The sequence below is a fragment of the Vombatus ursinus genome, unplaced genomic scaffold (assembly GCF_900497805.2).
Source record: "Vombatus ursinus unplaced genomic scaffold, bare-nosed wombat genome assembly UNPS02014807.1, whole genome shotgun sequence".
Lineage (NCBI taxonomy): Eukaryota > Metazoa > Chordata > Mammalia > Diprotodontia > Vombatidae > Vombatus > Vombatus ursinus.
This window is the reverse complement of record NW_020954585.1, coordinates 5960385-5973188: the sequence shown is the minus strand read 5'-3', so window position 1 is coordinate 5973188 and position 12804 is coordinate 5960385. Positions and strand designations below refer to the sequence as shown.

The following is a 12804-nucleotide window of genomic DNA, read 5'->3' as shown; positions in this document are numbered from 1 at the left end:
AGATTTGACCATCATTGCACAGCTAGTTACTGGCAGGCTTAGGACAGGAATGCCTGCCTTCTAACTTCTGGTTCAGTATTCTTTCCACCCACGCCCCAGATGCTGCCTTTGCCACACATGACAATACCATCATTTACTTACTCAAAAAGACATGGGTTTGAATTGAATTGAATTCAATAATATTTATTGATGGTGAAGTGGATAGAGTGCTGGGCCTGGAATCAGAAAGATCTGAGTTCAAATCCAACCTCAGATTTTTACTAGTTGTGTGATCCTGGGCAAGTCACTTAACTGTGTTAAGCCTCAGTTTCCTCATTTGTAAAATGAACTGGAGAAGGAAATGGTAGACCCACTCTACAATCTTTACCAAGAAAACCCCAAATGGGGTCATGAAGAGTCAGACACAACTAAAATGACCAAACAACAACAAATCTACTATGTACTCTGTACATAGGAAATACAAAAATATCTTCTAAAGTTGTTCAAGTTACCTAAATCCATATTAAGGGGGAAAAAAAGATCAAACCAATTTCATACTGTGTGTATATATTTACACAGATGGTGTGCAATATATACATATTGTGTCATATGAAACATGTATTTACTATAAACTTACATACCTTGTATACAACCTGTCCCACTATATCACCACATTGCCTTCTGCAAAAATATATGCATATTTTAATATACTATATATCCTGCATATATACACATACGTGTGTATGCAGAACACAGTATGGTGATATAGTAGAAAGAGGACTGATTCTTGAGTCAAAGGACCAAGTTGAAATCCTATTTCTGTTGCCTATTACCTGCATACCTTGATGAAGTCACTCAACCTCACTAGGTCTTGGTTTCCTTAGTTATAAAAAGAAGAGGTTGGAGTAGATAGCCTGGCTTCTGAGGTCCCTTCCAACTCTAAATCTATGATGTTATAATCCTATGTAAATGGGAATTGTATATGGAAGGAAACTGGAAATAAGACTGCTAGCACCCTCACAGCCTTACTTTCCTTTTATACTTGCCTGTAGGTGATAGTAATTTATGTGATTAGCAAAAGAGCAGTGTTTGTCAACCAGAAAGCAGAATCGCCTTTTTTCTTCAAGGAGAGCTTCTTTGCAGCCATCTGCAATAAATTTTTGGATATCGCTCTGACGAGAGGTTACAGTTTCCACATACTAAGGAAAAAAATGGCAATTATACAAGTGTTGTAACAAAGATAAAAATCAAGCTATCCAGATCACAGAATCCAAGTTCACAGTACAAACTCAACATTTACAGTTTGACATTTGGTAATGTTGGTTCATTTTTTGTTAAATTAAAATTTGAAAATAGTGAATGTTAAATGCAGATACCCTTGCTGCATCAGATCTCAAAAAGATCATTTAACAGCCTATTTTAAGATGATCCACTGTCAAACTGGGCAATTGGGTGTCACACATCTTCAGTTTGATTCAGGGTTTACTTATGAACTGTAGTTAACTATAGAAACTGTAGTTAACTATAGAAAACTCAACAGCCTCTAAGTTCTGATTACTAATTGCTCTAAACTACGTCAAATTAGGACATCATTCATCCTATCAGGTAGAATATTAGCAGGTAAAGATTGAGATAGACAAGCCTACCATTTACCAAGAATCATTTGCAGGCAAAGAAACAAACAAATCTAATCAACCCCTAAAAGTGAAATTGGAAAAATCAGATAGGAAGCTTCTATTTACCTCGATTTCTTTGTGTTCATACTTTAGGGCATTTCTTCCACCTTGACTTTTCCTTCTAATCTTTTTCAACTCCGCCTGAGATTTTTCCAAAGAATCTAATTTACTTCTGTGTTCTGTTTGGTATCTCTTTAGAGTTGCCTGTAATTAAAACATTATGCCAAAAACACCATATAAATGGTTATCCAATTATCACTGTCAATTACCATTTAATGAAGGGCCAGATCATCTATTTTGCATCTCTGATGCACCTTATAATTATAGTGGGGAGGTGAAGAATTGCCTGTTGGAATGGAAAAACTCTGCTTTGAGGAGACTTGGGCACTGGCTCCACCACTTGTTATATGATCATGAGCAAGTCAATTAACCCTTGTAAACCTCAACTTTCTCATCTATAAAGTGGGTAGAAAAATATCTGTATACTATCCTGAAGAGTTGTAGGAAAGTTGAGGAAAACATTTTGCGTATTATAAAGTGCTATATAAATATTGCATGTAAGTTGTTCTGTATTTAAAGAATTGTTTGTATGTTTTAAAACCTCAGCTAGATAGGAAACTCTATGAAAGTAAGAACAAATATCTTCTTTTTCATTTTTAACACTACTCTTAACAGACACAAACACAGTTTTAACACAAAAAAGAGGATTGTATGTGAAATGGTGAATCTCCATTTTACACTGCTTACTTTTTTTTTTTAAGTATATAATATGTTCCACATATTACTTTCAAAACTGTCCTGTTTGTTGTTGCCTCCTTCTGAATTTCCTTCTGTTCTCTAATGTGTATTTAAAAAATGTTTCAATAGCCCTCTTTTTTGGGGGGGCATTGTTATAGCTAACTGTCCCATCTACTGTACCCCCAATTAAAAACCAAGAAAAAGAAAAAAAAATCGAGTTTGTATTTTTAAGAAATAATAGGATCATGGTATAGTCTAGTTATAACTCTGTCTTTATGTGTAGATTTATATGTGTGTTTAGCATTTGTGTATGTCTTTGGTTTAATAGCACTCTAATGGAGGGTAATAGTTTTCAATGGTGAGTAGCCCTAATTTTATTCTGGATGGGTTGGATGAGAAGGGAAAGTAACTTTTACAGCTTTCTTTACTGAAAGAAAATCTAAAAGATTCCTTAAAGACAGAAGTGGGAGGAGTCAAGTCAAGACAGGTTAAACAGACAAGAATTTATTAAGCACACATACATTCCAGGCACTGGGCTAAATGCTAGAATAAGTAAAAAAGAAAAAAAGGAAAGTAAAAAAGCAAATAAACAAGCAAACAGATAGTCCCTGCCCTCAAAGAGCTTACTTACATTCTAATGTCATAATATTAATATAATGAGACAATATATAAACAATCTAGACAGATATAAGATATATAGAGAAGAAATGGAAGGCACTCTATGAGGGGAAGGCATTAGCAGGTAGGAGAAATGGAAATAGCCTGGAGTAGGGGAGATTTGAGCTGAATCTTGAAGAGAGGGAAATTGAAAGGCTGAATTGAGGAGTGAGAATATTCCAGTTAGTTCAAAGGCATAGAGATGGGAGATAGAGTGTGCTGTTTGAGGAATTGTAAATAGGGCAGTATTGAGTATGTGGAGAAGAGTAAGGTATAAAAAGTCTGGAAATGTAGGAAGGGGTCAAGTTAAGAACAGTTTTAAATGTCAAAGGCATTTATATTAGATCCTGCAGTTAACAGGAAGCCACTAGAGCCCATTGGGCTGGGGATAACAATGATCAGACCTACACTTTAGAAAAACCACCTGAATGGAAGACAGATTGGAGTCAAGACAGAGATAAGGCAGGGAAGAATGGAGGGAACAGAGGTCACAGTGAACAGAAAGAATAGCCGTCAAAATCACAAGGCACAGAAAAAGATGGGATGATGAAAGATGTGATCAGATAAAGGAATTCCAGAGTTTATAAACATGGAAATGGAACACTTGTGGATGATGGTAAGACCAAGGGTATGACCATCTGTGTGTAGCTGAGGTGGAATGGAAGAACAAGTCATGGGAAGTGAGTAGACTGAGGAAACATCATTATAGAGGTTGAAATCTTCAAGTATGAGTACAAGTGACTCAGAAAAGAATTATGAGCCTAGCACACGGCTCATTTAGAGAGAGAGAGAGAGAGAGAGAGAGAGTGATGGGGGTAGTTGTCCATAGATAATAATCACCAGGATTTATCAAAGCTGGTAGAGGGAGAGTGTGGAAGGGCCAACAGGAATAAAAACCATTTTGGCTCCCCAATTGGGACCAGTGAGGGTGGAGAATGAGAGAAAGAGTAGCCAAAACTGGAAAGGGTGGTGAAAGGAGGGACATTAGGAGGGACTCAGGTTTCAGTAAGGGCCAGAAGGTGGAAGAAAGCAAGAGATTCATTAAAAGGAATTTAGGAAACAAAAGGACTGCAAAAGATCTTTAGCAAGATAATTGAATTGTAAAAAAACAAAACAAAACAAAACCTGCTCAGTAGATTAGGTGGATGTTGGAAAAGGGAATATAAGGACAATGCTGGGAAAGGTTCTGATAAGGTGACTGGGAGCCAAAAGGCCACATCAAAGTGAGAAAAAAAAATGGTAGTAGCTTTTTGTATTAACAGAAAAAGAGAAACGCCAAATATGGAGAGCTGGGCTTGGGGGTATTAGTATAATTATAGGAGCATAAAGGACAGAGGTTTGGGATGGAATGGAAGTTCGAGGAGTGCTGAAGGAAACTCTTATTGAAAGAATGGAGGTGTGAACAAAGAAAAGGCTAAAAGTGTTTATTTAGATTGGTGAAAGGGAAGGGGGGAAAGAGGAAGGGAATAAATATTTATGAAACACCTCAAGGATTAGTACTGTGTTAAGCACTTAAAAAATACCAAACAAACATCTCATTAGATCCTAAGGATAATATTAATCTCTATTTCACAGTTGAGGAAAGTGAAGCAAACATAAGTTGAATGATTTGAAGGAGCCACGAAGCCAGATGATGAACTCAGCTCCTTCTAATTTCATGTCCTCTGCTGTATTTGAACTCAGATCTTCCTGATTTTAGGTCTTTATTATTATCATGATCATGACTTTTATTTCATTTAATCCTCATGACATCCTATGAGGTATGTACTATTATCCCCATTTTTTAGATGATGAAATTGAGGCAAACAGGTTAAATGACTTACCCAGGATCACATGGCTAGTGAGTGTTGAACCCAGGCCTGCCTGACTCTAGGTCCAGCACTCTACTAACAATACCATTTAGCTGCCTAAATTGAATATTTAAATAAATCAAAGTAATTATTTAAATAAACAAAATTAATTGATTAAATGAGATAACATTTATAAAAAGTACTTAGCACAAAATGGTAGCTATTAAATTTGCAAAAAGCTTTAATGATTTCTTATAATATTTCTTCTATCCATTTTAAATAGGGAGCTGAGTATCTTTTAAAAACAAGCTCAGAAGAAAGGAAGAAAGGAAGGGAAGAAGGAAGGGAGGGAGGAAGACAGGAAGAAAGATGAGACAGTAAGAAAGTCAGAATGCAAGAAAAAAAGGTAGAAAGGAAGAAACTCCATCCAGGTTTTAGGGTGGGGGAAACTGGGAAGCTGATTGGGAAGATCCCTGCAGAGTTAGCAACAGGATTCTGGTTTCAAGTTAAATTGAAAAATTGACCCAGGATTGAAATCAGTCAGTCAGGAAGGTTACTTCCTTGGTGACATTCACCAGTAGAAATCTGGGGCTTCTCATGACAGAAATAAACCAGGGTACTCACATTCATGTATTTGACGTCAAGTTCTGTCTTCTTCTCCAATTCACGTATAATTTCTTTGTGGAATTTTTTGAACTACAGAGAGGAAAAATAGCACATGGTATATTTAAAAATAGTTGTTGAAAATTCTAAAACAAAGTTGAATGAATTTCAAAAAGGCAAATATGAAAAAGGTCACCTACGTTTTCATCAAGACTGTCATTGAGTTTCTTGTGTGTATTTGAAATCTCTATAAGAACGTGTCCTACAAATAAAACCAAATATATTGAAAAACAGCATTTCCATTTCAGAATTTGATATAAAATTGTCATAACTATATATCAACACTTTACTGTCATTGTGAAACTATCTTCTAAGAAAACCATTTTGGGAGCGGAGTCTTCATAACTAATCTCCCCAGGATAGTGTGTGTGGGGCACTTTTTATGAACTCTTGCTTTACCAAACACATAGTATTGAGACATTACAAGGGTATGTAACATAAAGTGACTTCTTAAAATGTACATTGTCCTTTATCTTTTAACACAAGCTTACTGTACTTTGCCCCAGATGTTGTGTCTGACAAACAATTACCTGGATGATTACAGTAACTAATTATAGGAGCAGATTATAGCTTTTTTTTTAAAGTATAATCTTCAAAGATAATCTGATTATTTGTTAGCGTTAAAGGAAGAGATTACTTCCTTTTACTAACATTTGCAACTTCTTCATCCCAGAACAAAGTAGTGTGGCTGAGGTTAGAAGCATGAACACTATTAGAATGTACATCTCATAGGACATAAGACTAATCAATTTACTGAAACAACTGCAAAAATTCTGTCAGGAGCCATTCACATAGAAAGAATGTTTAAAAACAAAGGACAAGGAGGTCCAGATTAATATGAATAATGAATCCAGTGAAGTGTATTTGAATTAGAACTATTTGAAGGTGATTACATAAAATATAGTAATTGGTTCCAGTCCAATAGAAATATGCAGTGCAAATTTGAATAATGTGCCCATTTCACAGGATTCATTATTTTTACTAATTGGGGGCAAACTGTAGCTCATTGAATGTTGACGCTGCAAGGAACTGTAGATATTTTGTATCATTCTTTTCCCAAAGACCTGGCTATAAGTTTCTGACATATTAAAGATATTCTGGTTTGCATAGTGCATATATATCTGTTCTGTCATTGGGATGTATATCTTTTTTGCTCTGCTATTTTAACATGGTTAAATATGGCCAACTTTCCATCAAATGTCTTCAGCAGAAGACAGTGGTTTGATGCTAGAAAAATATGGAAGCTAAAAAAAAATCCCAAAGTAATTGAACTTACAGAGTAGAGAAGCAAACATATGTGCATATTAAATAACTGAAAATAAAGGGAGACAAATGAGCAGGGATCATGATTTCCAACTACCTTTGACAGAATGTTGACCTAGTTCATTTAGCAAATGAGCAGAACCAATGGAACGCTGTATGACAGTAACAGCAATATTGTTTTAGGAATAACTTTGAGTGAATAAATCATTTTGACTATTATAAACACATAAATTAAAAATAAAGGACATACGAAGAAAGATGCTATCTGCATCCAGAGAAAGAACTGATAAATAGAAGAATGTATAGAATAATTTCACACACACACACATATGTACCTATTTGTGTCTAATGGTAGCCATCTCTAGGTCAGGAGGTGGGTAAGGAAGAAAAAAACAGGAAAAAAAAGAACTTTACATGATAACTTTATTATATATTTAAAAGGAATAGCAAGTTATAAATAACATATTTACAGTTTCATGTGTAATCATCTTTTAAAAAAATTATACTGTTATGGAAATGATTTTTTATTCCACAAATTAAAATAGACCCATGTCCCTTGACTTTAGAGCCAGCACTTTCCCCATTCATTGCAATCACTTTGAGCATGCAGCCTAGATGATTACTAGGTATGTTCTTAAAACCTTCTAGCTCCATGCTTGTGATCTGATCCCAGAATCTGAGAGTTAGAAGGGACCTCAGTGGCCATCTAGGCTAATCGATATCAAAGGAACCTCTCTATTAAAAAGCCAAGAAGTGGCTGTGCAGATTCTTCTTGAAAACGGTCAAGGATAAGGAATCCAATCTTGAGGAGGCCCATTCCACTTTCAGATAATTCCAGTTGTTAGAAGTTTTTTTCCCCCTGACATTAAACCTAAATTTACCACCTTGAAATTTCCACTCATTGTTCCTGGCACCTCTGGGGTCCCACAGAACCTACACATGATAGGTCTTTAACTGCTTGAAGACAGATGTCAGTATTCCTGACTATTTTCTTTTCCAAGCTAAAATGCCCAGTTTCTTCAACTGATCCTTATGGCATAGACTCAAGGCCCTTTTTGATACTAGTTATATTGATATTACAAAAAATTTAAAGTATAAAAAATTTTTGAAGCCATGTCACATGCAAATGAAAAGTCACAGTCATTAAAATTTCAGTAAATTTTTAGTCAAGTAGTAATTTAACTTTTAAGTATGGCATAGAGGATAGGGCAACGGACCCAGGTTCAAAATATGCCTCAGACACTTATTAGCTGTGTGATCCTAGGCAAGTCCTTACGATGTCTGTGCTTGCTTCAGGCTTCCTCATCTGGAAAATGAAATGACCTCTAAGGTCCCTTCTAGCTCTACATTTATGACCTTTGAAAAGAGGTATGTTAGCTATTAGAGGGGGCATGGCACAATGGGAAAAGAGCTAGTGACAGGGAGATGGGTTCAAATCTTGCTTCTGACACATATGTGACAAAGGGTAAGTCATGTAACCTCTCTGAAACTTGGGCAACTTCCTAAGATGTATTGAAAATGTATCTGTTAGGGGCAGCTAGATGGTGCAGTGGTTAGAGCGCTGGCCCTAAAGTCAGGAGGACCTGAGTTCAAATCTGGCCTCAGGCCAAGCACTTAACACTTACTAGCTGTGTGACCCTGGGCAAGTCACTTAACCCCAATTGCGTAAAAAAAAAAAGTATCTGTTAAATTATAGAAGGGTATATGCATTGGTGCCAAAATCACAGATCTTTGATGTGTGCTAGATACAGTGTGTGTGTGTATGTATGTGTGTATATATATATATATATATATATGTATGTTATGCACAGAATAAATATTCTATACATAGTTCTGGGACCATTTGATGTGTGGGATCCTGACAGTATGCTAAATATAGTAGATGCATGTTATATGCAGAATGTATATGCTATACAAAGTAAGGAACATTTCTTAGACAATTTGGAGTGTTTTTCTTCAACTAAGTCTGGATCAGGAAAGAATAGAAAAGTCATAAAAATATAACATATTTAAAAGATTATTTTGTAGTTCATACTTTGATACTTAATGTTGTCCAATATCTTATACCTTCATCAGAAAATGTCTTTGCATTTTCACAATTATCTGAATTCCACACCAAGGAACCAAATGTTAATTTTTTTCCAGTCCTGTGATTTTCACAAAAATTTTAATTGATGACTTGTTTTTGTATCACTTTGAAAATAAGTTTTTATTGATGTCTTCTGTTTTTTACATTCTCATAGTTATCCTTAGTATCCCTCCCCCTCCTCCTCCCAGAGAACCATCCGATATAACAAACAGTAACAAAAAGAAAAAGCAGAAGAAAAATCAGCAAAACTTAGCAATACACTGAAAAAGTCTAAAAACATGTACAGTATGTAACCTGTGTACCTCCCACCTTCATGAAGGGGTAGGTTGGAGGTGTCTTCTCATCTTTTCATTTGAGTCATCACATTTATTTTTGAATATATTTCTTTCCCCTTCCTACCCAGAGAGCTAGCCCTAGTAACAAAGGATAAAAAGAGAAAAGAAAGAGAAGAAAAAACAGCAGTTCAGCAAAACTAACTAAATATATCAACTGTAGGTGCCACAATTAAAGACTACAATCTAGAAGTAGGATCTGTGATCAAGGCAAATGGCATTAAATCATTAGATATGTAAACAGAAGGACAATGTCACAATTGGCTCACTGTATCTGCTGGTCCTTTACCCTTAGCCACAACATACACACACACACATCTATGTATGTATGTATGTATGTATGTATGTATGTATCTATAGGTGCAAAATGGTACCTACCAGAATCTTTTTGTTTATTCAACTCCAGAACTGATATTCAAACAGCAGTAGCTTATTTACATAATGGTTATTGAATTTGAAAGCTATCAGTGGAAAGAGGACTTAGACAAACTGCTTTTATTTTGAGCTCACTGGTAGATTTATGAGGCAGCTAAGTGGCACTGTGGATAGAGCCCTGGGCATGGAGTCAGGAAGACCTGAATTAAAAATTTGGCCTCAGACAGTTACTCACTGTGTGACCCTGGGCAAGTCTGTTTAACATCTATTTGTTTCAGTTTCCTCAACTGCAAAATGGGGATAATGATAACATCTGTCTTACAGAGTTGTGACGATCAAATGAGATAATATTTGTAAAGCACTTAGTATAGAGCCTGGCACATGGTAGGCATTCTATAAATGTTTATTCCTTTCCCCCTAGATTTATTATCTTCTTGTTATTTAGCTGTTTCAGTTGTGTCTGATTCTTTTGTGATCCCATTTGGGGTTTTCTTGGCAGAGATACTGGAGTGGTTTGCCATTTCCTTCTCCGACTCATTTTACAGCTGAGGAAACTGAGGCAAACAGGGCTAAGTGATTTGCTCAGGGTCACACAGCTAGTTTCTGAGGCCAGATCTGAACTCAGGAAGATTAGTCTTCCTGACTCCAGGCCTGGCACTCTATCCACTTGCACCTAGCTGCTCATTTATTATCTATAAATGTCTATGTCTTCCTTTCGCATTGTGAACTGCCAACTTCTTTGGCAGAAATAGTCAGAACACCCAGACTATTAAAACCTTTGATAAAGTTTTCTTCATTGTAGATGAAGTTTCTTCTGCAGAAACAGGTTTGTTTCATACATACTTTTCACAGAACTTAGAATCAGAAGGGAACTCAGAAGGCATCTAATCCACCCTATCTTTTAACAGAAGCTCCTCCACAATATTTCACATGGTGCAATGGAAACAGCATTGGCTATGGTTCTCAGAGGACCTAGATTTAAACCCTGACCCTTCCATTACTACGGTGTATGACCTTGGCAAATCATTTAAGCCCTGCTGGCACTCAGTTTCTTTCATCTTAATTAAAAAAAAAAAAAAAAGGTTTGGTCCAGATGGCTTCTGAGGTTCCTTCTAGATCTCAATCTATGATCTTTGATAAATGCTCAGTCTCCATTTGAGGAGCTAGTCCTGTGGCTCCGTATCACCTCTGGTGTTCAAAGCCCTCTATAACCTGTTTCCCTCCTGCCTTACCCTACTTCTTATACCTTACTCACCTTCATGTACTGTGTGATCCAGTGATCCTTGCTGTTCCTCCCATAGTGACACACCATTCTTGGGTCTGGGCATTTTCAATGGCTATCCCTGATACCTGGAATTCTTTTTGTCCTTCTTGGCTTCCTTCAAGTCCCAGCTAAAATCCCACTTTCTACAGGAAGACTTTCTTGACTGCCCTCAATAATAGTGTCTTCCCTCTGCTAATTATCTTCAATTGATCAAACATCTATTTTGTCCATGTTGTCTCTCCTACTAGATCAAGCTCCTTGAGAGCAGAGACTGTTTTTTACTTTTCTTTGTATTCCTCATGTTTAACATAATACTTGGCACCTCGTTGGTGCCTAATAAATGCTTGTTGATTGCCTGTGGAGATCCATTACCTCCTCTTAGGGAAGATAGCTCATTTTACTTTTGGATAAACAATTTTAATGATTAGGAAGTTTTTCCCTACAGCAAGCTGAAGTCTGTCTCCCTGAAGCTTCCATCCATTGCTCCAAGAGTTAGGCCCTATGAGGCCAAGCAGAACAAATGTAATCCTTCTAAATGTCAACCTTCTACTCTCTCCCATAAGTTTTCCCTTTCCTTCTCCAGGATAAATACCTCTAATTCCATCAAATGATCCTCACATGATAAGATCCCCTCACACTGGTTGCATTCCTTTGGGTGCTCTGTGGTAGGTCCTAAACTCAGAATTAAAAACACAATATTCCATATGTGTTACACCCTGCCTAACAGTTTAACTTTCTTTTATTTGTTGATTCCTCAATTAAAGTGTAAGCTCCTCGATATCAGGGACTGTCTAGCTTTTTATATCTATATTCCTAGCACTTAGCACAATGCTTAGGACATAATAAAAACTTAGTAAATGCTTTTTCATTTACCCATGCATGTATACATGTGTATGTATGTATACACACACACACACACACACACACACACACATACATGCCTACATTCCTTCCCCTCTTCCCAACAGTATTGGTTGAATAATGATCATAAGTCTGGAGTAGAGTAATTTTTGTTATGCAATATACAAATTGGGTGGAAACCCTGTAGTTAATTTATGGGAATGCATAGACAGGAATTCATAGGACAGCCAAGCATGAATGGGTTGTGATAATAATAATAATGTCTAGAATTTATATAATGCTTTAAGGTTTGCAAAGCATTTTTTATATATTATCTCTCTTGATTCTGTATCACTGAAAGTAATAACCACATCACAGATCCATTTGAATGTAACACAACAAACTTTTTTTCCCATGTAATTTCCTTACACATGTGTATCATTTATGATTGAAAGAACATATTCTTTTATTACTGAACCCATACTGCATCTCCTGACTGAATGTAAACTCCTTGATAGTAGAGATAGTTCCATTTTTTTGGATTTTAACCCCTGCACCCAGAGTAGTGCCTGGGACACAGCAAGTACATAATGAATGCTTGCTATTTCATTTATGCAGTGGATAACATGTCAAGTCTGGGGTCAGGAAGTTCAAATTCAGTCTCAGACACTTACTAGCTGTGTAACCCTGGGCAAGTCACTTCATTCCATTTGCCTCAGTTTCCTCATTTGTAAAATGACCAGGAGAAAGACATGGCAAACCACTCCAGGATCTCTGCCAAGAAAACCCCAAATGGGGTCATATAGAGTCAGGCACAACTGAAACGGCTGAACGACAAAGTTTTATTTATACTTTGCTGTATGTTAATAAGCTGTTGAAGTCTATTGAAGACTTATCTTTGTAGTTACTTTTATCAAGGAATTTTGTAGGATTTAAAAATATGCATGTGTGGTTTGAACTTGTTCTGTGATGCTTTGGTCATGCTCATCATGCTGCTACTTTTGGTGGTTGTGCTGGGGATTTGTTTGTGGCTCATGGGGCGCTACGATCATCACTGGGGAGTCTCACCTCCTTCCCTACACCCTCACTCTCTTCAGCCTTGCCCAGCACCTTACATGATTGGGAATATACACATACT

At 36.5% G+C, this 12804-nt stretch overlaps 1 protein-coding gene across 3 annotated transcripts in view; it reads right to left on the bottom strand.

Annotated features, from left to right (window-relative positions):
- The window catches only part of BAIAP2L1 (BAI1 associated protein 2 like 1), a 132223-nt gene that overhangs the window by 34320 nt on the left and 85099 nt on the right, over nt 1-12804 (bottom strand). For all 3 annotated transcript variants that reach the window (XM_027874595.1, XM_027874594.1, XM_027874596.1), the window contains exons 4-7: nt 5644-5705; nt 5465-5536; nt 1722-1859; nt 1026-1178 (exon numbers count right to left, since the gene is read on the bottom strand). In XM_027874595.1, coding sequence (XP_027730396.1) covers nt 1026-1178; nt 1722-1859; nt 5465-5536; nt 5644-5705 — 425 coding nt within the window. The remainder of the gene's footprint in view (nt 1-1025; nt 1179-1721; nt 1860-5464; nt 5537-5643; nt 5706-12804) is intronic.